The following is a 26,541-nucleotide window of genomic DNA, read 5'->3' as shown; positions in this document are numbered from 1 at the left end:
CGCTTTTCTAAGCGGATTTAAAAGAGGAACTATATTGTATGGCGGAACAGCACTTTTGGGAGTACTTCGACTCGGCGCAGTAACACCCTCCCTCTCCCATTATGAGAGGGAGAAGGGGAGCGGATTTTTCAGGCGAGTTGAAGTACTCCCAAAAGTGCTATTACGCCATACAATATAGTTCCTCTTTTAAATCCGCTTAGAAAAGCGCTACGTTTTATTTTGTACCACCAAACTTGCTCGTATAACTACTCGTCTTAAATAGGAAAAACGTTAATGTGTTTGATCACTTCTAACTTTATCTCTGAGTGGTACTATTGAATGAATGGGGCTAAGCTAAATGCTATCGAAGTGTAGCAGCGTGCTCCAGCTCTTACGTGCACGCACTAAGATGATAGAGGGATGTATCAACTCTTCTTAGTTAAGGTAATAACATATTTTAATATTGAAAATGAGTAGACTATTCCTTTAATGTTAGGTTAACTGTTGGAACAATGTGTAACATTGTATTTGAACCTTTCATTACAGTAGATCTTAAAGCTGTTTGTCTCAATGTCAATCAAACAATTAAAGAAAGAAAAAAGTTGAACATATATTTTTCCTATTTTATATGTGCCAAATCTAATTTAAGGTATGGATTTTTTTAACCTTCAGAGAGGTGTAGCTCTGTAATTTTTTTCTTTTTTTTTGCTAGATTCCAACAAATACATTATTTTTTAATAAAGAATGTCAAAATATAAATAACTAATTTAAAAAATAGCTTATTCCGACTAATTTTCCCAGCAACAGGTCACGTATACCACCGCTAATATACCACTGTGCTACACAGAGGCATCCTAAATCTGTTTACAGAATCACAATTACAGGAAACAGGAATATATGAAATGCTTGTTGATTATGTATTTGCATGCACAGCAGACAGAAAACAAGATGTGCACTGATTGTCCTGACAGAGCTGCCGTAGCCCTGCAGTGTAATGAGGCTGCATGAGCTGTTTCCAGGTCAACTGCTCTCCTGTGATGTGAAGCAAAGAGTTTAGAAAAGAGATTCATCTGGAACCTTTTCTCTGGAATTGCTTCCCTTTCATTAATGATGTGGTCAAGGTTGTACAGTTCGCATTGTAGGCTTGCACTTTTTTGTATTTACACTTTCTAAAAGGATACAAATCTAATTTTCCACAGAGAAAATTATGCTTAAAGTAAAAGTATTTAAGCCTATTGTTCTTTACATTAATTTTATGTGGAATAAGATCTTTTAGTGTTACAACTGCAAACAATCATATACTTGTGGAAAATAATAATAATGTTTTATTTTTTTCAGCACAGTTTTCTACGTAAACATCATTAAAACAAGATATATTTTTCTGAAGTACCACAATGATGCAAGATTTTATTTTTGTAATGTTTTTTTCAGATGGTGTAAGAAAAATAATCAAGTTGAATTATTTGTCTTACCCCATTGGCTTTTTCTTATTTGAAATAAAATATACAAAAATTATGTTCGATTTCTCTGAAATCAAGACGTAAAGGCTTCTCAGTTGAATATATCTTGTTTTAAATAATGTTTTTAAGGATGTTTAGGTAATCAAATTTATCAAATTCAAAGCTCTGCTGTTAGCCTCAGACAATCGCTGGCTTTGCACCCCTATACGATATAGGCTATACCTACACCCACTAATTTGGTCATACATGCCCATACCTGTCAACATTGGGATTTGAAAATAGGGGAATACTCCGAACCCCCTCCCCAGTCTCACCAGTGGTAATAGATAGGTATACCTTTTATCATTTGTCGTGTGGCTCTCCTGCATCTGTAAGGGGCTTGTTATACAAAGGTCAAAGACATTGCATTCCTTAATACCTTCTGAGTTAAACAGCACCTATTTCATTGCTAAAAAACGTTACAGTATATTGTGTATTTGGTAAAATACAATGTGTTCGCGTGGTTTATGGTTCAAAAAACACATTATTTTCCATATACCGTACATTTTTGTTGCTCCAAATTTCACTCTCTTCCTGAAACGCACGGATTTTGTACAAAACACATCGATTTGAAAAGCGCTGTGTCCCTGATTGGCCAGCTAATCTGTAAATTGTCATTGGTCTGAATGCCTCTGATGTCAGCCGGAAAAGTGACACTCCTTTCCATGTTTGAAAGATTCGCTCACAATGCAATGCTAACAGGAGTTAACTCACAGGCTGGGAGTCCGAAGCGAAGGAATTATGATAATGTCGGTCTTGTCGACATCACCAATCCCAGGAAGTAAACTGTTGCCTACAATCCGTGTGTTTGTTGTAAAGAGATTTTTCGTTGGAGACGATAAATTGTGCCATTGTTTACTTTCAGATTTGTACCTTTTGCATATCGTAAACATGTACTAATACACACTTACACATCAAAGGAAATGTACAAATTTGAACCGGACAATAGCAGTAAAGCAGTAATGCACAAACAGTTTTTTTATTTCCCAACATGCAAAGTTACAGAAGTTTGTGTATGCGGAAAATGGGCGATACCAGCCTGATCTCACAAGAATTTGTACATATTTGACGAGTCATATTTTACAAATTAGGGATAGATTAATAAATAAATGTAACAATATATCAAATACATGACCAAAGCATGTTCCATTTCATGCGAATGGTAATAACAAATAACAAATTAAGGATAGACCTTGTCTCAAAAGTATAAAATGTGAACCAATAAAAAAAATATCATGGTATTAAGTCGTGCAGAAAAAGGCTTTTTACTACTATCATATATATGATGAGAACCAAAAAAAAAAATCATGGTATTAAGTCGTGCAGAAAATGCTTTTTACTACTATCATATATATATATGATAGTAGTAAATAGCCTTTTCTGCACGACTTAATACCATGATTTTTTTATTGATTATCATTTTATACTATACAGTAATCGTTTCCGTGTAATGCAATACTCCAATACAACCCAAGAGGGCACGCCGTGCATCGCACAATTTTAAACCATTGAATCAGATAACGAAGCAGTCATGTGGACGTGTGTGAAACGAAGCTTTGGACGTCATTGGTTACGTGATTTTTCCAGAACGAATCAAGCTTCGATACAAAGCTTCAATGAAAATCAGTTCATTTTTTGACACACGAGGAGTGATTTAACTCAAACTGCATCAAAAGTCGTTGTTTATTTACTTCCATCATTGCTGGTCTTCTCAAATTATACACAACAAGTTGCTGTTTCTTCACAATTATAACAAACCCTTCAATGACTATATTTAAATGTAAATGTTCAGGAAAACATGGCATAAAAGCAAAGCAAAGAAAAAAATGTTCACTGGTAACATCACTAGTTGGCGATACTGTTCTTTTTCTTTTTGTTTTATTGTCGGCTGAGTGAGATGTTATAGATATACTGCTGCCTGCTTGATCAGAGGGGAATTTATGAAACCATAAATCACAGTAGGTTTTTTATAGAAATATTAGAATAAGGGAGAAATACAGGAAATTATTTAAACGGGATAGAACGGTAAAATACAGGAGACCTGGAAAAAATGGGAAGGTGGACAGGTATGGAAGCCCTCCAGATGTCTGTGCTCTGCAAGCAAACGGCACTTGTGGTGCCATCACAAAAAAGGCAAAAAATCCCTCTAATGCACCTTCTTTTAGATTGTTCCCGCTGGTGGAATGATTTGCCTCAAGATATCGCCATAAGATCAGTCGAGTCGTTAACCATTTTTAAGAATCTCTTTCGTCAACACCTGGGGTCTCATTTATAAATTCTTACTAAAAGTCTACTTACGCACAAAAGCCAAAAATGGCATACACCAAAAAATATTAAGACTTATAAAACAAAACAACATTCCCTTTATAAATTTCAGATCACCTGAAAGTATGTGTACATGAATCATCCTCAGATCTCAACTGGCAACCCCACTCTCCACGCAAGTTAGTTTTTTTATAGATCACAACCTTTGCGTGGGAACTGGCGTACGCAAGTTTCCAGCCCTGTTTTGTGTGTACGCACACTTTATAAATGAGGCCCAGATCCAGCAAGACTTTCTAGACTAGCACTTTCTTCTATTTTTTCCTTTTTTTTTCATTTTCTACTCTTTGTATACATAAAAACACACAGACTTTGGATAAACACAACTGCTAAAGCCCGATTTATAGTCGTGCGTAGGTTCTACGCTGTAGCTACGGCGTAGGCTATTCGTTGCCTGTGCGTAGCTCTGCGTTGCCTGACATGCACCTCGCAAAAATTCTAACAGCGCATCAGATCTACGCGGACTGCAAGCGCTGTGATTGGTCCACCAGAATCCCTCCCGTCAGGTAAAAAAAACTGCGTCATAGGTATTTCCGTTTGTGATGGTGAAAACAAAGATGAGCTAAGTTGAGGAGTGATTTAACTCAAACTGCATCAAAAGTCGTTGTTTATTTACTTCCATCATTGCTGGTCTTCTCAAATTATACACAACAAGTTGCTGTTTCTTCACAATTATAACAAACCCTTCAATGACTATATATAAATGTAAATGTTCAGGAAAACATGGCATAAAAGCAAAGCAAAGCAATGAAATTTTTTTGCAGTGTAGCCCTAAACTTGTTCTGATCCTTATGATCACGAGATCATTGTTATGATAGTTCCTCCATGAGAATAGACTCTTTCTCTGAATGCTCTTTGAACTACTCACATTGTGTCTAAAGGTTCAAGTCAGAGTTGGCTGGCTGAGCACCAAAAGCATAGACTATGAGTTTTTCCAAGATCTGTAACGTTACTGTCCAGAAATCTCGCCTCGGAGGAAAAAACTTTAGTCTTTATTTTGTTGAGCTCTCCTCACAACAACTTTGTTCTCGTGGGAATTCATAAACAAAGAGAAAAAGGAAGAGTACACTATTTTCTGTTTCCCTTCAGTAGAGCGTGGGTCTGCTCCGCGCAAAACAAGCACTCTAAATTATCCATGGAAAACGGAGGCATTACAGTCTGTTCCATTATCCCACCGCTGGCCGTGCTGACATCCTTGATGTTTTATGTGAATTAAAAACATGGCGTCCCCAGAATTCAAGCTAAACTCTACTCTCGATGCGGTCCTCGTGAGATTGCGTTTAATCTCGTAGCCTTGAAAAATGGCAATGCCGTTATTGCCCGTTGATCTTCCGCGATCACAAGGATTTTATCACAGCAGATGTTTTGTATATTTTAAGCGTGAACGCTGAAGACACATGTTTATCAGTTTAACTCACCAAGGGGAAGCTTAAACCGAACAGATGCTCAAATCGGAGTGTCTCTGAAGTATTGCAGGGGATTTTTTATCAGGCCCTGCACTACAGGCCACATTCAAAGAGAAGCATGCAGGGAAGTGTCCTTATCACCAGCCACAGATGTATGTGAACTTATCAGATCAATTCACTACCGGAATACAGGTTTAAATGATACATTACTGATTTCATTGCCAGCTAAATTCCTGCTCGGAGGCGTAGATGCACAAAGTAATTGTGTTCCTTGTTGCCCAAACACAAGTAATCACCCAATTACTGTTCATTTAGAAGACTGATTCAATTTAAGTTTAATCCAATTCGGCAGTGATTCAGAAACATAGTTTATGGTGAATCCAGCTGCTTTTTTTGATAACATAGTGCACCTTTAAATAAATGTAAATGGATGGGACAGAAAGATATATATGTATATGGTCAAAAGATCAGTTTCTTAAGCCTATGCCATCTTAGAACTGTTTTGTGTGTTGTTTTTGGATTTTACTCACCTTCAAAACAACTGTCAGCTGTAACCCAGTTTACTCGGCTGTGGTTTTTGTTTAAATAACCAATGACAATGGACATTTTCTTGGTCGAGTTGAGAAAAACAAGCCTAAGCAACAGAGAGGCTACTCTAAAAAAATAATTGTGTATTCACACTCTGCAGCTCGCATGTCCGATAAGGACTTTGCTAACAGTGGCTGATAGGATGATACTCGACGTTCAGTCTTAGACGCCTGGCCATGGGGGTTAATTAAGCCCTGACGTCCGTCCACAGGAGAGGAGAAGAGAGGGGAATCTACACAGTGAGAGGAGAGAGGAATGTTTCAATCAGTTTAATGGTCTTAAAGTAGGCGTCTGCCTCGGGCTCTTTTTGCAGGAAAAGTCATTTGCCTCTTCATGGCCCTCAAAGGACTCCATATGGCTACGGCCCTGACAAAACAGATTTGCTTTGAAAGCCTCACCATGAGAGTGGTGTGAGACTGTGCTGAGCGTAATATGTAGTGGGAAACGTAGTGATAACAGCTTGAAGGACTGGTTAAGTCTGGCTAGCAGCTTGTCTCGTGCGGACAGCCAAGTATGGAGAGCTTTAATGTTGCCTTTTCAATGTAAGCATGTTGGGTTGTAACTAAGAAATTTGAGGAAGCAAGCGGAGAGCAGATGGTTTATATGCATTTGTGGTCTGGTTTTTGACAATTTCAATAGTTTTTACGTTTATTCCAAATTATATGTGGTTTACAATATAAGAAAATTACTTTAAGTTTCATTATAGTTTTATACACTGTGGGGCCATATCCCGGACAGGGCTTATCCTAATCCCAGACTAAAATGCATGTGTGGGCTGCTTTAATTTAAAGGAGACTTCACAAGACTGTAAGATGTCAAATAAATCTTTGGTGTCCCCAGAGTGCGTTTGTGAAGTTTTAGCTCAAAATATCATATAGAAAATTAATTCTAACATTTTAAAACTGCCACTTTGTAGTTGTAAGCAAAAATGTGTCGGTTTTGGGTGTGTCCTTTTAAATGCAAATGAGCTGATCTCTGCATTAACACTCTGGGATCGACGGCGGCGCGGGCGCCGCAAACTCTTTATTTTTCAATCACTCCCCAAAGAGACTTAGATAACTCTGCTGATTTTTGACATACATATATGATTTATACATCATTTAAAACGTTAAAGTGTCTAGTTTTTTTCTGTCCACTCCCAATAAAAACAGAATGTTGTGCTTTTCGCAAAATTAAGAAAATAAACATGATGCACATTTTGTTTTCTCTCCCTCAGTGAAGTCCTTTCAGAAACGCGTCAGAAAAATAAACTGTAACTTAACGAATACTTGTCGTAGAAACAAAAGATAAATGTCTACATAATGCTTAGAATGTCTCCTTTTAAATGATATAAGTGAGATTGAAAACAGATATTGTCATTCGGTGTAAACTGAATGAAAAGGAGGAGAAATACCGTATTTCTCCAGTTACCTCATTATCTGTAATGAGATGTGATCGCCACACCCCCGCGCCATTGAAGTGAATGAGCAGAAACATCCATATGCATGACTCGTGCCTCCTGCAGTCAATGGATATGCAATCCACAATCCAGTATCTCCATTCCTTGTATTTTCATCCGATTGCACCAAACATGACATCTAAATCCTTATTTACTTGCGTATGTGTGTCAGTATCTCCAGACGCGAGTGTTTTCTTTGTTCTTCCATCAAACAGTTCACGCGATTGGAACGCACATACACAAACACGCTAGTCAGGGAACTCGACACGCATTTTGGTATTCTTATAAAAGTGTGTGTGTGTGTGTGTGTGTGTGTGTGTGTGTGTGTTTATTTACATTATATTGAAAAGTAAACCTTATCATGGTTAACTACAGAGAAAGTTACATTCCTGTTGAACATCCCCACAAGGCTCATTATGTGGCTCATTATTCAACTCTTTTGTCTCTCAGCTGTCAATCACTGATTATTCAGGAGCTTTCCCGCCTCCACGCATACAGCCTTTCCCAAGCAAAAGTGTCTTAGAAATTGTAAATCAATATCTTGCTTTATGTGATTGAGTAGGCCATATGATTTTCACATCATTTTGAAGAAAAAACTCTAGACTACTAGATCCAGTTTGGAAAGTCTTGGGAAAACATGTTTAGAATGAGTTTTGTGGAGTTATATCAGTGACTTAAAAATGTTGCTTTTTCAAAAACCACGCATAAACATTTTTCTCTCAAAAATACAAACATGTACATACATGTTGATTATATGATATTGTAGCCCAGTTTGTGATGAACACAGTGTTATGAGACTTTTGCCATTAATATGTTTTTAAGCAACTGAAAAAAGCACAAATGTCAGTGCATGTCAAAACTTCCCCAGGGCCCTAAAAAACCCTTAGACCCCAGAGGGTTAAATGGCATCAAATGGTGGTTGGATAATGCAGATAAATAGGTGGAATTATCCCCTTCTGACATCACAAGAGGAGCCAAATTTCAATGAACTATTTTTTCACGTGCTGCAGAGAATGGTTTACCAAAACCAAGTTACTGGGTTGCTCTTTTTCACATTTTCTAGGTTGATTTAAGCAATGAGGACCCAATTATAGCACTTAAACATGGAAAAAGTCAGATTTTCATGATATGTGCCCTTTAAAAACACCTTGTCCTCACTAGTTTTAACATATATTTGTGACACTGTTTTGTCTCAGGATGCACACCTGTAGTGTTTTTTGTAATGTATGTTTTAGGATTTGACCGGGGATAGGAGGCAAAAGCCGCTTGGATTCAGGTAAGGGGGGTGATTTATTAACGACACACGGTGTAAAAATCTAAAAATTATCAAAAATAAAATAAATTGTACAAAATATACACTATATACAAAGTATTTACACACTAGTTCAGCTAAATCAACTGATCTGAATTGCATCAGCAAGCAATCTGCAATTAACTTTGCACACAGCCAAACACAAACTTCTATAACAACCCACACTGGCTGACTTTTTGGGAGCCATTTTATATTCTTAGCTCCGCCCCTGGACCAAACCATTTTGAAACCATGACTTTAAACAGAAAAACAGAACACTTTTATATAGGGATGCACCGGTTGACCGGCCAGAAATCGGAACCGGACGTTTTTTGCGTGTTCAGCAACGGCCATTTTTTTTAAATTTTTCGGCCGATTTTTCCGGAAGTGCACCCGCGTGCACAGCCTACATTTTAATCATTCGCAAACATGTCTTTTGTGTAAAAGCATTTCGAAATCTGTGCGCAGGACATTAAGATTGCAAGCTGCAATGTCTGTAAAGGACAAGTTAATCGCGGAGAAACAACAGTACATTCGCAGGGCTCTCAAGTCTCACGCATTCACTGTGAGATACACGCATTTCAGTCAGTTTACAAACTCACACCTTGTATTTCTAAGAGACTTATTACTTTTCCTGCTATATACAATTAATGGATGAGGCGCAGGGAAGTTATCTGTCGAGTTTAGCTGTCTCGAGTTTTTCTCGAGCTCCTCTGATGTCAATCACGTGGATGTGCGGCGCGTGCACGCACAGAGTGAAAGTTAGAAGAGCAATATCTGATAAATGCGGTAAATAACGCAGGTTTCTTGAATATAGCCAAATACGTGTTAAATCATGCTTGATTTATTAAAAAACTCTCCAACTGCTTTGCAATCAGAAGCTTTAGCTTACCTGAAACTAACCTGAAATGAATGAAAGGACCAGAGATGTATTTCATTATTATTGCCATGTAGTACTGAACTTTATCTTATCTCTCTCTTAAACACAGCTTAAATACACGCTGATGGCAAGTGCTGCAATCCTACTGTATATAATACAGATTTCATTTTAATTATGATACATTTGTATTTTTTAATATGTAGAGAAATTTATTTAATTTGGATAAATTCGTTTGTCTTTTATCAGACTTACCAATTGTTATAATTTATATTTGTGCTGATAAGTTATGAATAATAGGTAACATTGAACTGCTAGCAAAACTTGAGAATTTGGTGGGGCAGAGGGGTCTCTCCCCTAACAGATGTTATCTCACTCCAAAGTTTTAAAAAAACCTGAGAGCCCTGCATTCGCCACAACAAACTTAGTCAGACATTTAAGTTAATCACCTTATAGAACACAATAAGTATCAAAAGTCTGTTGATAATGCAAAACAGGCAAGACCATCAACCCTCACTCAACCATCCATGTCATGGTCTCATTTAACCACTTATGTTTGTATTTAACGTAGCCTACTGCACAGTTACTGCTGTTAATTTTAGATGGTTACAGTTATTGATAGCCAAAACCAAGTTTAGCCTGTTAAATACCAAGTAAACATCTTGTTTATGTATACTTTATTCTTTCTTGTTTGTTGCTTGATAAGAAAAAAAATCCGGAAATCGGATCGGAATCGGCCAATTTGCTTGTTAAGAAAATCGGTATAAAAACCGGCCATGAAAAATCAAGATTGTGCATCCCTACTTTTATACAAGGATGAACCGGTGACCCATATGATGTCACAACCAAAATGGCTGCTCAGCATGGTACAGTAAGTGTATAAAGTCCCAGGTTGTATATTGCACAGGTTTGGTAAATGGAAACTGGTGAGTGTTTGTAATCCTTGTATGCGTGTTTATTGCCCAATAAATGATAGTAGATAAAGAATATGCGTGTGGTTATTTCAATGTTTTTTGGCAGATGAAATGTAGTTTTGTTTGGAAAGTAACAAACCATGATAAACAACATAAAACATTAAACACAGATGCATATAAAGCCTAGTCCTAGATTAACCTAAACCCTGTCTGCACTGTAAAAAATCCAATTAATGAAATGTTGGAAGGGCAAAAATATATAAGTTAAACCAATTTTCTTGTTTGGGCTTAGTTGAGTAGACATATTATTTTAAGTCTACATAAATCTGTGTTTAAAACATTAAGTGAATTGTTATTTTCAAATTCAGTCAACATTCAGAATGGCTATGTTGACTGAACTAATTAAGACAAATCTGGTCAATATGTGGACTTATGACAGCTATGTTTCCTGACAACAAAATGCTCACAATATTACTGTTATTTGGTAACAAAATGTAATTTTAAGAGTTGTTCAGGCGTGAATGTATGTGCTTTAAGTTTAAATATGCGGTCGGTTAATATAGATAGCGTCTATTTAAAAATGTGCTCGGACACTTTCGGACGGAGAAGAGCTCCAGATGAGCTCCAGAAAATCACAGACACTTAAGCGCTCACACCCCGCCCAGCGCAGCCTCGCCTCGGCAAGCCCATCAGAAATCGACTGCTGGCTCTGATATCTCTGTGGCGTTTAAACATGCGATTTAATTCATTTTAATTTCTTATACTTAATAATAAAAGGTTTACCGGTATGTTTTAAATCATATTTTAGGATTGGACTTAAATGATATCGCTGTTGAATGATATTTCATATCTTTCACATTTGTTATAACTGGGCTGCGTACTGCCTGCGAATTTGAACTTCAGAGCTGAAGGTGCGAGTGGAGAAATAGTCCCAATATCATAACAATCTTCTAAATATACTTCTAAACAAACTTCTAAATATACCCGTGTGTGTACCCGGGGGCGAGCGTGTGTGCGCGCGCGCGTACTCGCGCGTGTGCATGTATGTATGCGCGTGCGTCTGTGTATTTTGAATTTAAAATGTTATAACTCGGAAGGATCTGGATCACAGTTCATTTCATCTGAGATCAATCCGCACGCAACAGTTGGAATCACTTACTGATTCACACAAGGAAGGACACAAGTCAGCCGTTTCCTCAAGTTCACGTCAGGTAAGTGTTTGTAATTAAATGTTAATTTTAGAATATATTAATTGGCAAAGACGCAAATACTCGACGTTTTTGTAATTATATTTTTGTAAAGATATATTAGAAGTGTGTTATGTTATGTGACCGAAGTAAAGTGGAGCTATTTTAGTTAAGATAAAAAGCCTGGATATAGGGTTGGTTTACCGGACAGAGTTTAGAACTCGGTCTTTATTATAATTGGGACATTTTTACAAACAAACCTTATATAATACAATACTGGCGTGCATTTTGAGACAAAACAATAGCACTCATATGTTAAGAGATGTCAGTAAGTTATTTTAGTCAGTGAAAAGCCCTGTCCGAGAAAACCGCCCAATAGTGTTTAATTATGTGTGATGGCTGAGGGAAATTTGGCCTAACATTAACGTTATTTAGGGAATAAAGTCTTTCACCGTCAAACTTTATTATATTAAACATGTTATTTATGTATGTGTGTGTGTTTATATTCCTCTGTTTATCAAACCAGAGCGGAGATGATGTCAGAGGCAGACCCGAGACATAGCGAGACAGTCTCCGCTTGGACTGGCTGAGGAAAGTCTCCTAAATGGCCCTGGAGAACTTCTGACTGACTTTGGAGGCTTTTTGGACTGTTTTATGCCCTCTATTTAAAGAAGACTTAATTCTGTATGTTCAGTCTGTATGATAAGTGAATAAAAAGCTTTTGTTTTTATGTGACTGAAGTTAATTATTTTGTTTACAACACCAGCATAAATTATTTGATAAATAATTTAAAAATGTTATTAAAAAAAATCCCAAATAATAAATATTAATTGAAGTAACACACAAAACATTGAGTAAATACTTAAATTTTAATTGACAGAGTCTTTGCTGTAAGTTTTTAAAGATTCAACTGATTAAAACATTTTAGTTGAATGAACTATAAAGCTAATTGAGCCAACATACTTTTTTATATTTGAGTCAAATTTGGGCCAACTAAAAAACATCAATCCAGGTAACACTTTGGAGACAGAAATTGAGTGAACGTAAAATTTCTGTGGAACTAGTTACTAAAAAATCATTCATTGAGCCAACAATTTATTTTTTACAGTGTGGGAAAATGTCCCTATAAAATCCAAAACCGGAAATTGCACACACTTTTTTTGTGTGTTTGTCAAATGAGAAATAATCTGGCATAGTGCTTTTATTAATTAAAAATGTGCACAAATTTAGACTTGTTAAAAAGTTATTTTCTCTGTAGTTTTGTTGGTGTTTTTATGGTGCTGAACATAAGTTTTATATTTATATTTTTAGTTTTGCTTCCAAACTTTATATCACTTCACAAAAAAGCTTTCAAACTGCTCGTTTCCAAACCATGTAATAGTTTCAGGTATATAAAAGTGTAACCTTGGTCTGTGTTGTCATGTTTACCATCAAAAACACATCAGAAAAGAATGATTTTATTAGGCAACCTTGAAGAACAAAAAACTTTGTAATTCTTCTGCAGAAGGCTTTTATCAAAGACGGCGCTGCAAGGGTTGGTTTCCATTCCCAGGCTGGTTATGTTAAACTTGTTAAAACTAATGGCTCCCCAATTTCATATATACCTGTGAAAGAGAGAGTCTTCCAACCAGCATGCGTCTAATGAAAGGAGGAATTTTGAGCTTCACTGGTTTAAGTCGAAAAGCAATTACAGCATTGAATTAGTTTTCAAATTAAAAAGCAATTGAAAAGGCCCAGGGGTTAACTGTTTCCTGCACGGTCATCTCTCTCACTTTTACACATAGAAAGCATTTAATCCCGTTACAGAATAGCACTCATTGAAAATTGAAAACGACAGCGTTGACATGCAACTCTCTTGTCCTTTTTATTTCTCTCTCTCTTTCACTCTCGCTAGTTGTTCAAAAATTGATGTAGCCCTATCAGAAAAGGGCCTAATTGTTTTTCTTCTCCCTTCGTTCATTTTTTCCTTTTTCTCATTCTCGTGGGGAGTAGTGACAGATTCTGCGCTGAAACTTAATGAACTTTGAAATAGAACTCTCAGCCACAATTATCCCCTCATAGGTGTGTTGTCACAGAAATGATGACACTATCTCCATACAATTACATCAGGGCCGGAGGAACCCGTGAACTTGTGAGGTCTAGCGTAAAGCTGAACGTGCGGTCGCCCTCCTCGCCATTAATAGTAAATGACAGAAGTGACTGGAACGCTGGGGCATGAACATTAACGCGGAATGACAGGGTGACATTTTGGTCGCTTTGCAAAGAGGTGTATCCTCTGTTTCTCTATTTGGAGGCCCATAATTGCTCACTCACATTTGAGATGGTGTGAAACAAGCTTTCAAAAATCGATAATCATGTTTTTGGGTCTAAAGGCCATACACGGACCCCCGCCTCATCGTCTGGCACCTAACACAGCGCACTGGCGGAAGCTTCACACTCTGCACGCTCAGGCTCAAACTGTTGTTTTTATTCACATGACCAGAGGTTAAATTAGGCTGGAATAAACTGGAATGGTGCATGACACCATTCATATAAGAAAAAATATTGGCAGATTGTTTGAAATTAAATTGTTTACATTTTTACATACGCTTTAGTTTTTGCTCGAAAAATCACCTTTGCACAGACGGCATTGGAATTGGCTTGGGAAAATGGCTCCACCTATAAATATTCAATGAAGCAGCCCTCAGACTGTGTTTGACGTACATGTGTGAAATTTGGTACGCTTCTGGAACATGGCAAGACCTACAAAAAGTATTTTGGAGTGAAGCCGTAAACCAAACAGGAAGTTATTTCTGTGATTTTTGCGCAGTTTTGTCATTTCCAGGGGTAATACTTTAACAAACTCCTCCTACAGTTTTCGTCGAATCATTATATTTGGTGAGTGTCATCTTATGTGATGCTATATTGCGGAGGATTTGACTGAAAATTTGTGTCGGTTCTGGCACGACAAAGTTTGATGTTTTGCCATGAAACAGGAAGTTACTGGAGCTCAGGAATACAGTGTTCGATCTGTCCCTAACTTCACATGATTGCTAAGAGTCCTGACCTGAACACATCTACATAACAGTTTTCATTTATAGTCATAGTGCCATCAGCTGGCAACCTGAAGGAGCTTGTTTTAGTGCCACTTTCAAATATTCAACAAAGCAGGCCTCGGAATGTGTTTGACATACATGTACTAAATTTGGTATGCTTCTGGAACATGGCAAGCCCTACAAAAAAGTCTGGAGCGATGCCCTAAACCAAACAGGAAGTCAGCTATTTTGAAATATTTATCTTATTTTGGCTCAGTTTTTGTCATTTTCAGGCGTCATACTTTAATGAACTCCTAGTAGAGTTTTCGTCGTATAGTAATCATATTTTGCATAATAATTTTTTGTCTTATTTTTAGGACTTTGTGATGCTAAATTGCGAAGGAGTCTACATTTTAATTTGTGTCTGTTCCAACCCGCCAAATTTTTATTTTTTCGCTGTGAAACAGGAAGTTGCTGGAACTCAGGCATACAGTGTCTGATCTGTCCCAAACTTCACATGATTGCTAAGAGTCCTGACCTGAACACATCTACATGCCAATATTCACTTATAGTCATAGCGTCACCAGCTGGCAACAGGAAGTGACATGTTTTACACTGTTATGCAATGTCTGATCTGTCCCAAAGTTCACATGATTGATAAGAGTCCTGGACTGAACACATCTACATGCCAATATTCACTTATAGTCATAGCATCACCAGCTGGCAACAGGAAATGACATGTTTACAATCATTATGCAATGTCGGATTTGTCCCAAACTTCACTCGGTTGATTAGAGTCCTGAACTGAACACATATACTTGCCAGTATTCACTCATAGTCATAACGCCACCAGCTGGCAACAAGAAGTGACATGTTTACAATCATTATGCAATGTCTGATGTGTCCCAAACTTCACATGATTGATAAGAGTCCTTGACTGAACACATCTACATGACAGTTCTCAGTTATGATCATAGCGCCACCAGCTGGAAACAGGAAGTGACATGTTTTACACTGATTATGTCTAATCTGCCTCACTTCAGATGATTGATAAGAGTCCTGGTCTGAACACATGAACATGGCATTATTCAGTTAACGTTATAGCACCACCTATTGGCATCATGAACAGGTATGTTTTACATTAGCTTAAACATACAGTGTTCAATCTTTACTCTAATGTTTAATAAGACTAGGACTGAAGGCATGTATGTTCACTATTCAGTTTTAGTTATTGCGCCACCTACTGCCAACAGGAGGTGTGGCACATCAAAATACCATTGCCATATTCCTCCTATATTTACTCACTTAAATGCATATCGCTCACTGTTCACTGCTTTTCTAAGGCCATTGGCTGGGGGTGGCCATGGATGCGAGGGCCCTTTTATCGCTGCTTGCAGTTTTAATTTGTTTATATTTTGTTTTGCATGTGTGTTTGATCATTTATTGAATTCTTTATTTAGCAAATATAACTATACAAAAAGGGTTTTATCACTGGTGTGTGGTAATGTCATATATTGGCAAGGACTACAGCAGCAGATTTTAGAGTTGTTGTGATATAGAACAAATAAAGGTGCATGAGAGAGTGGGGACTTTTAAAGCTGGCGCAGCTATAAGAGAGCAAGAGGATAATAAAATTGATGGAGCTGACGAAGTAGAGAAATGCAGACGGCGCCTCATTACTGAAAAGATTTTGTAAGGGAAGCAAAATCAGGGATAAGCAGGCGGAGAAGAAGGTAAAACTCAGGTGTGAGAAACCATGGGATTAGATGTGATGTCTGGACACCGCTCAGGCAAAGGAAGGTGCAGAAAAAGTTTGGATCACTGATTAAGTAGCTGTGCTCTGTGTGCGCGATGGCTCTTAGAAACCCAGAAAAACAAGCACAGCTGTTGTGCAACACGAACGCGATTATGCATGCATGAATGTTTTGATTTACGCTTGTTTTCCCTTTTTCCTTTGTAGGCACTTCTGTAATGCAAGTAACGGCCTTTGACGCCGACGACAGCACCACGGCAAATGGGCTCGTGCACTACCGCATCCTAAGCCAGACTCCACACATTCCCATCCCCAATATGTTCACCATTAACGGAGCCACGGGAGAAATCAGCACCATTGCAGCAGGCATCGACCGTGAGGTCAGTGATTTCACTTCTTTTTGCCACTTCACACAGAAGTGATGCTACCTTCAAGTGGAGTAGGAAATAGCATACTTACGAGTTCAAAGCTTGTAATAAATGTTATATTTACCTCTGGGAAACTTTACCACTGGGAATTATAGATGATACCCAAGTTGCTGAGTTGTGACGTAACATATATATATATATATATATATCAAACAAAATATTATAGAGCTTTCAGTCTTTTCCATGGCACTTACATTTCTAACAACACCCCTGCTTTCATGCAAAAACCTCCAAAATAAAAGTGTTGACTAACTTTCATATCAAAAACTATTTAATCAGAAAAATTAAATATTGGTATCATGTTTACATCTGAAACGGGATGTATTATTTATTTCAGTTTTAATAAATGACTTGTTTAATTGTGTCATTAATGCATTTTGCACAACAACTGCATTATCCTATGATGCAAAATGAATGTAATTTTAAATCCATAAAGTATATAAACAACGAAAATGACATAAGCTATATCCACGTGATTGACTTTAATGTTTAATAATGATTTGAAAAATGTCTAGATAAAATTATTAGAATAACACATTATTGCATAAAATTTAACCTTGTATGTGAGCATGTGTGATTCCGCGCCTCCATGAACTCTGGCAAACTTTGTACCAAGATGAATCTAGAAATCTCTACTAATATAACGTTGAGACGGTCCATACATTTTCTACACAGATGAGGTTAACTGTACATTACCATACTGGGGTTTGGAGCGTTTCTTACACGTTTTAATTCCTCAGACAGCAAAATGCAGCAGCAACAGGAAAGAGACGCCAATGACGTCTGCTACTGCGCTGTCTGCAGCGCCTGCCACCAGAATAAAGTAATGTAACACCATCAAAATCTCTGAAAAGTGACAAGGATAGAGCACATACTTGATAATATTGTGCATATTAAACAGATTAAAAGACAAATTACAGATTAATGGACGCTTCTTTGATTTTGAGGTTGCATGCAAAATCCATTTGGCTCAAAAAAAAACAAGGGGGCGCGTGCCTCTGTATATATTTGTGTAATATTAAACTGTACCTGTCAAAATGATTTGCAGAATTCAGGTTTTTGAGCGGTTGTTATCTGGGAATAACAAACCTGCAAATGGCGTAACTGGCCAATCAAAATCAAGTATTCCAAGGAGCAGTGTAATAAATATGGATTTCCATGTCTTTAATTAGAAGCTACCTGTGTGCGCAAATTATAGCCATATAAATATATGCGTGCTACTTTCGTGTTTTTTCCTTTTTACATGTTGTAAGAATGAATGCCCAATTCGGAGATACGAGTTATCAAGGTTCACTTGAAGGCAATATAAGCACTCTCTTGAAACCCACAGATTCATTTTCTCTGGAGTGTTTATCAAATCCTAGATTTGTACATTTGTGTGTTTACGCCTTGCTTTTCGTAAAGAATGCCCGGCTTTGTTTCTCCCCTGTGTTCTGCCTTAATTAATCCTCGGCTATGATGTGCTTGAGCATACTTGGTTCACGCGGTCCCCCATCTCTCATGAACAACGTTCAAAAGAGACGCTCTTGAACTATAACAAACAGTGGTTTTAGAATCAACTTAATGATCAGCATGTCCTTTGAGCTATTCGTAACCTTTTCAAGCTGAAGAGCAGCTATCTGCCCACGTCTGCCAGTCTCAAAACACATCAGAGATGGACAACAGCTGTAGTGGCTAGTAAACCAAGACAATTGGCAATTCCAAATTTGCATACGAGCGATCCTACAGAACGTAGTATGCCAGATTAGAATATATGTTTACCAAATCAATGCACATTGACAATAGTGTGCCAAAGGTGCACATACTGGACTATTTCCAATGGTTGTGAAGCATTCAATATCTGAATATTGGACGTGTCGCCGCCTACTCCTATTTGGGTTACAACCCTGTTTCAAAGTATGCATGCTTGTGTGCTATGGAGGACAAAGGGTTTGCATCTATTTTTTATGCAAGAAACACAAAAGTATATCCCAATACTGTCATACTGATGCAGTGTGTATATTATTGGGATTCAGCCTGTGTTTCATCCTTGTCTTGTATTGTACAAAAGAGATGTTTACATCCTCGCCAGAGTTTTGTTGTATTTCAGACCCACCTAGAATTAATTATCTAATCACCCGGGTCCACTGTTATCTACTTTACAATTCAATTGACTTCATTTTCAGTACATGCATACACTCCCCACATAAATGAACTCTCAGGGTCATGGGAACAGTTTTATCGTAACTCATCTGAGTCCTAGAGCTTGACCCTTCCCACCAGACGTGTTTTCCTCTTTAACCTCTTCATTAATCCCTCTCTCTATCTATCTCTCTTTCTCTTATAAACACAAGCACACACATCCATAACCTCCCTCTGCTCCACTAATGAGGAGGGTCATTGAAAGGTTCATTCAATTTATCCCAGAATGCTTAAGCGGACCTGCGGGGAAGTCTTTCAACCTCTCCTTAATCTCTGCATCCTACGTGATCACTACCTTCTCATGGTCGACTCAGTTCTCGTTTTCATTAGCATCATATTCATATATTGCAGCATGACTGTTTTTGTGTTGATGAGACTGCGCCGCTCTCCTCTGTTAACAAAACAATATGTAGTTACAACGATAAAATGTGATTGAGTCGGCAGATGTTATGTAATAGCCAATTTCAGGCCAATTGCCAGTCTCTGATTCTGATTGGATGAGCCACATTTAAAGCCACTGTGAAATGAATGTTAAGACGCCTTTGATTGCACTTTTTATACTTATGAATCGTGTTGCTGCATTGTTTAGCAAATACAAAACGTATACGGTTATGATTATACTATATTCTATATTACTATATTACTAGGTGGATGAATTGTTTATTCCGGATTGTTTATTCTGAATTGAAAGCAATAAAAGACAACAGTCTTGTATTATATTGCTGTTGCCTCCATTTCTACGAAAACAATAAGCCACTAAAGTGATATTTAAGCAGGGAGTAAAATAAGTAAGTGAACCTGACTGCACAGAGTCGAATAAATAAAAGAGTATTTTAGGTTAATGCAGAAATACCTCTGTAAGTTAGCAACTGCATATATTCATTTTAATAATGTACAATCTAAATTAATTATAAACTGTAAACTAATACAATGGTTAAGTAACAATAATTAATTAATTAATTTGTAGTATAATAATTTGTGAAATTCTTCATTGTTGTTGTCGTTGACCCATGGATATATATATATATATATATATATATATATATATATATATATATATATATATTACACGGCTCTCTGGAATGCTTGATTCTGATTGGTCAGTTGAGACATTTGCAGGTTCGTTCTTTTCAAATAATAACCGCTCCAAAATAATAACGCATAGCCGGACTACTTGCACGAGTAAAATCGCTCCGCGCCAATAAAGATCAATAAAGATTAGGCTACTGTCTGTTTGGCGCCATCTTGTGACAAACACTGGACAACCACGACAAGACACAGAGAGCTTACTGAGACTGAACTTGACAAAATAGAGCATGGCAGCTACGAAGCCAACACACAAAAAAATACAGAATGGGCATTAAAACTTCTCAAAGACTGGCTAAAAGAGAAAAAATGGAGACAGACAAGTATGAAGCAGAGGATCTTAATAAGGTATTACGATCATTTTATGCATCTGTGCAAAGTTTCGCGGAAGGATAAAAATGTTAATTTAAAACAAATATGCCAATAAAATGTTTCAAATTCATATTCATGTCCAGTTTTTTTTCTTATGTGACAAGTAGCCGTGTAATAAGCGGGATAATGTAGAGGCAGCCGGTAGTTATTGGGAAATAAGCCCCTTCAGTGTGATACAAGACCCTCCGCTTCGCGTCGGGTCCTGATCACACTGTCGGGGCTTATTTCCCAATAACTACCGGCTGCCTCTACATTATCCCTTACATATATGAAGAGTTTGGTTCCAAAACGCAATAAACGCCATTTTTGAAAAAAATGAGTTACTGCCAAAATCAGTATTATATCAGGTCAGTAGTTAAAAGTAAATAATTAATTTTACGCAAAATCCAATACCCGCCGTGATATTCTGTCATCTTTTCTCCTTTTGTTCCCAAAATGCGACAAACGCCACTCCTCCTTTTTTACAGAACGCAATAAATCCATTCCTGATATTACAGCGGACCATTCACGCAATGTAAACAAACATGGCGGCGCGCTGAGTACACGGAATCCTAATTTTCCTCATCTGCTTTGTACTTCGTGATCAACAAACAAAACAAAATAATACTTTAATAGCATTGCTAAACCTGTGATGGTTTTCTGTGACGGGAAAGAAACGTAAGCCATCAACATCTAATAATTTCCGCGAGAGGCACTCGGCTGCTTGTTCTCCAGACAGCATCAAGCTTCTCATGCTAACACATTGACCCCAGAGGATCTTATGAAAACTTTACATTATTTTACTCAGTCAACGAAAATCGAGCGGGACCAAAACATTTTACAGCTGATCGCTGTGAAAATGTAAAGAGACGACGTCAAATATAACCGCAGCAATGTGTTCTTAATATAACAAAGTAAGTGTTTTGGTTAATGCCATTAATGTTTATTTTTTAATCATTGTATACCACTAGTCAACTAAATAAATATAAAATGGTAAAGATGAATGCACATTTATACATTGATTTAATAGATTTATAGCATTTTGAAATAAAAAACTGTCATGGATTTATTGCATTTTGTGGAAAAAATAATTAGTTTTTATAATAAATCTTTGAAAATCAAGTTATGGATTTGAATTTCTTATGTTTTTATAACCTAAAGATGCTATGTGAAAGTTTGTAACAGAAAATAGTGGTTTTCATCTTGTCACTTTCTTGGTATAGAAAACACGTTTTTACCGAAATTTGTCAATATGGATTTATTGCGTTTTGGAACCAAACTCTTCATATATATATATATATATATATATATATATATATATATATATATATATATAAAACATATATATGTATGTATGTATGTATGTATGTATGTATGTATGTATGTATGTATTTACAATACAGGCCAAAAAGTTTGGACACACTGGACTAAAATGTTAACTATGATTTTAAAAATCTTTTAATCTGAAGGTGTATGGTTAAATGCATGAAATTACGTTTGTAGAAAAAACTATACCTGTGCCAAACATATTAATTTTATAGAAAATTAAAATTTTATTTTAAAATATTATTTTTTAAATAGATGACTTGCGCTGAATATTAAAAAAAATATGTCATTAAGAGCCCAGATTAAATGTGAAGTCCTTCAATATTGTTTAAAATTCAGTCTAAAGTCAAACTTCAAGAAGCTTCTTGATAAAATGACACGAGCATGGTTTTGCAATTTCTAGGCAAAGGGTGACTGCACTTCAGATGATAAAATATAACAGAATTTTTATTTATTTTGGATGCTTTCAGTCACCAACATAATTCCCACAGTTGCATTTGTGTTATGCCATAGTTTGGACGAGTTTATTATTATTCTGTTATGTGGAAAAATATATAAATAAAGAACGAGTGAGTGTGTCCAAACTATTGGCCAGTACTGTGTATATATATATATATATATATATATATATATATATATATTTATTTATTTTTTTTTGACCTATACAATTTATTGTTGGCTATTGTTACAAATATACCCATGATACTTATGACTACTATTTATTTTATTTAAAGGGACATTCCACTTTTTTGAAAATATGCTCATTTTTAGCATAGCTTAGCACACTTGAATCTGGTTAGACCATTAGCATTGCGCTAAAAAAATAAGCAAAGAGTTTCAATATTTTTTGTATTTAAAACTTGACTCTTCTGTAGTTATATCGTGTACTAAGACCGATGGAAAATTAAATGTTGTGATTTTATAGGCAGATATGGTTAGGAACTATACTCCCTGGCGTGAAAATCAATGACTTTGCCGATGTACCATGGCTGTAGCAGGCGTAGTGATATTACACACTGCCCAAAAATAGTCCCCTGTATTGAAAGTTTCCAAGGGGACTTTTTTCGGGCAGTGCGTAATATCATTGCACCTGCTATCATTGCACAACCATGCATTACTGTAGTTTTACCATTGTTAATGTGTTTTTAGACATTATTCTTCTGTTAAAGTCATAACCATTTTTTGGCTTCCTGTTTAATGTGGCACATGGTAAACTTTACCCTCTGTGACACTGTTTCTATTTTCTCTCCAATAAGTTATCATGAGTCTTTACCTGGAGCAAAGACTCCAAATAACTGCTAATCCACTGATTAAGACAGAGGGACTGAGATGGTCTGTACAGGAGTGTGAATGTGGGTCGTGGTGGAGACTGCAGGCCGGTAATCTGTCCTCCTCTCAGGAGTGAAGTGAGCTGCTCATTAATCTAACACAGTGATTGCGCTCTCTTCCACCTGTGCTCTTCAATTAAAACTAGGACACACTTGTGTGTTTATAAAGCTGCATCGCAAATTAAACAGTTGGAAGATTTTCAGCATCTTATTCTATGTCAACCTGAACGCTTAGTTTGCTGGATGATGCTGAAAGGAATAATATGACAAAAATGGTTCAGTCATCACTTACACACCCTAATATAGTTCCAAAGCCCAGGAGCAAGACAGTCATGGAACAGAGGCGTACGCTTTTGTCTGTTCTTCACACAAACATGTCGTATTTCCTCAGAAGATTTGAATTGTAGCAAGTCTTTTGGATTATTTTATGGTGTATTTTGTATTTTTTTTTTAGCTTGACAGTAAAAATCACCTTTCTCCTTGAGACGGCTACACCTGCTGTTAACATATTTTGTATCTTGATATTTATATCTTTAAAGGGGACATTTCACAAGACTTTTTTAGGATGTAAAATAAATCTTTGATGTCCCCAGAGTGCATATGTGAAGTTTTAGCTCAAAATTGTCCTTTTAAATGTCCTTTTAAATGCAAATGAGCTGATCTTGGATAGTGCAGATTAAGGGGCTGTATTATCCCTTTCTGACATCACAAGGGGAGCCAAATTTCAATTACCTATTTTTTCACATGCTTGCAGAGAATGGTGTACCAAAACTAAGTTACTGGGTTGATCTTTTTCATATTTTCTAGTTTGATAGAAGCACTTGGGACCCAATTATAGCACTTAAACAAGGAAAAAGTCTGATTTTCATTATATGTCTCCTTTAACTATAAACCAAAAAACGTGTCACCTTGTCTGTAAAATCCAAGCTAAAGTCCATAGTTATAGCAAATTGGCTTTAAATCATTGATTTCTCTTTAATATCGATCTTACTAAGTCAATATGCAAGATACCATGGTTTTATTTCCACAGAATGTTGTTTACAGATGTAGGATGGTTTTATGTGATTTTCCCGTGATGGTTTCACAGTAAGGGTCATATTGGCTTATTCTACATTTTACTGTTTTAAAATGCATTATAAGAATCTTAAACCTTTTGGTGGAGAACAAAGTGTGTGGAAATAAGCAAATGCAGTAAGTTTATTAGGACTGGGGAAATGCTGTGTAAACATGCACTTAGTATAAAAATTGTTGGGCTTTAATAAATATGCCAGCCCGATACTTTCATTTTTACATCATGTACACAACAGGGGGCTATACTCCTGCGTAGATTCCCACAGATACATAGGGGAGATGGGCAGCCTAGGACACGCACCCTAACATTTCCCTCTCTGCATTTCCATCTCTCTTCCTTACACACACACACACTTTCACATCAGGAGGGTAATCCTCCATCATCAGTACCTGTAGTCTAATTGGAATATTTATGCAGTAATTAGTGGGTTGAAGAGCTTCGTACTGTAGCTGCACTGGTGGGAGTTCGCATTGACTTTAATGTCACACACATCTGATCAGGTCTGAATACCAATTACCCTCTCACACTAAGACCCCGTCACCTCTACACACCTTTTAACCCGCTCGCCATCACCTGTCTGATTACAGCAGCTAACAAGCAGCCCCCGCCCATCCGCTGCATGTCTTTGCCTGTCATCTTGTCTTACTCACTTCATAGAGTATATGTCTGTCTAACGCGTTACAACTTCTCTTCATGTATTTCTGGCACTTTGTGTCTTCTCTTTCTGCTTTAATTGTACTGTTTGAATCTTTAATGTCATTCTTAAATGGAGTAGGACGTGTCTTCTGTTTTCTGGGTTTGGGAGAGGGGTCTTTGAACTTTCTCAGATCAGGTGCCCTACTCTGTGAATAGATTAATGCAGCAGGGCTCACACTTTTATAATGGAGAAACAAAGTTTTGCATGTTATGGGGCATACACACCAAACGCGATTTCAACGTTTTGCACGAGTAGATTACATACAAAGTCAATCCAAAGGCGCTATCAGATGCATCCTTGCGTGCGGCGATGCAAAGGACGCGATATGTGCGGCGCGTTTGCAGCGAAAACACGTGCTTTTGCCTCAAATGCGTCTTCGCACGTGAGCGTCTCTTTTATCATAAACCCTTTAGATGCGTCTGCAGTAGGCACTTATTTTGACAAAACACGTGATGCACATAGGATCTCTCGAGGTGCAGAACACATATTTGAAAAACGGAACCACACACATGATGGGCTGCATATACACTCACCTAAATGATTATTAGGAACACCATACTAATACGGTATTGTACCCCCCTTCGCCTTCAGAACTGCTTTAATTTTACGTGGCATTGATTCAACAATGTGCTGAAAGCATTCTTTAGAAATGTTGGCCCATATTGATAGAACAGCTTCTTGCAGTTGATCGAGATTTGTGGGACTGTCATGTTCAAAAAACCAATTTGAAATGATTCAAGCTTTGTGACATGGTGCATTATCCTGCGGAAAGTAGCCATCAGAGGATGGGTACATGGTGGTCATAAAGGGATGGACATGGTCAGAAACAATGCTCAGGTAGGCCGTGGCATTTAAACAATGCCCAATTTGCACTAAGGGGCCTAAAGTGTTAGCCTGGCTCCGCCCTCCTAAGTGCTTCCGCTAAATTCTCTTTTTGCTTCAGTACTACGTCTGGGACTGCTCTGTAGGGTTTCGTTTTCTCCTGCAAAAATCTGCAGGTCCAATCAGCGAACAGATGGGGGTGGCTGTCAACGATGACATTGAGGTCGTGCGTCAGTTTGAGCTGTAGTTCAGTAATGGCAGCGGAGAAAGACGTGAGAAAAGCTATTCGGTCCGTTGTTGCAAAACTGCCGAATATACAGAAGTTAAAGCCAGGGCAAGAACCAGGTTTGCTAAGTTTTGTTTGTCTGATTATTCTGACTTGTTGTTTCCGGACGGTTTCGGTGCATGATATACGTCACGACCACACGTTAGCGATCGCCAATGGCAGATCCTGAGTGACTCTGGGCAGATCCAATAGTTTTAAACTTCAACAGAGGACCCTCCTTAACGGAAGTAACGCTTTGCAATGGAGCGTGGCCAGACTCTCTGTACAAATGAAATGAATGTGCAAGAGTCTGGTTGGACCAGGCTACTAAAGTGTGCCAAGAAAAACAATCCCACACCATTACACCATTGCATTAATGAGAAATTGAACAGGTGTTCCTAATAATCCTTTAGATGAGGTTATGTTGTGACGAACTTCGCATCGAGCGTCCTCAAAAAAAGCCACCACTGAGCTTTGACTATAACAACATGACATATGAAGGTACTTACTACTGTGTGATGCCTGCATTGCTAAAAATATTGTTGGACCAACTCATAGCACTTGTACATTTTCATTTTTTATAATACATTTAAATATAGTCTTGCATAGCCTTTATACTGGAAGTATGGGAACCATGGCAGCATGGAATAGTATAAGGACTGGCAAAGGACTGCCCAACAGGGCCATGTGACTGACACGTACAGCAACCAATCAAGT

General features: G+C 37.4%; 1 protein-coding gene and 1 long non-coding RNA gene across 2 annotated transcripts in view; both read left to right on the top strand.

Annotated features, from left to right (window-relative positions):
* cdh4 (cadherin 4, type 1, R-cadherin (retinal)) overlaps nucleotides 1–26,541 on the top strand; it is a 298,802-nt gene that overhangs the window by 230,104 nt on the left and 42,157 nt on the right. Inside the window, exon 8 of the mRNA XM_065241440.2 lies at nucleotides 16,476–16,648. Coding sequence (XP_065097512.1) covers nucleotides 16,476–16,648 — 173 coding nt within the window. The remainder of the gene's footprint in view (nucleotides 1–16,475; nucleotides 16,649–26,541) is intronic.
* LOC135718990 (uncharacterized) lies at nucleotides 11,399–12,231 on the top strand. Its single transcript, XR_010520977.1, has 2 exons — nucleotides 11,399–11,525; nucleotides 12,028–12,231. It is a non-coding gene; the product is annotated as an uncharacterized lncRNA (long non-coding RNA).

Source organism: Paramisgurnus dabryanus, chromosome 14 (genome assembly GCF_030506205.2).
Source record: "Paramisgurnus dabryanus chromosome 14, PD_genome_1.1, whole genome shotgun sequence".
Classification (NCBI taxonomy): domain Eukaryota; kingdom Metazoa; phylum Chordata; class Actinopteri; order Cypriniformes; family Cobitidae; genus Paramisgurnus; species Paramisgurnus dabryanus.
Note: the sequence above shows the minus strand (reverse complement) of the source record. Positions and strands in the feature narration are given on the sequence as shown.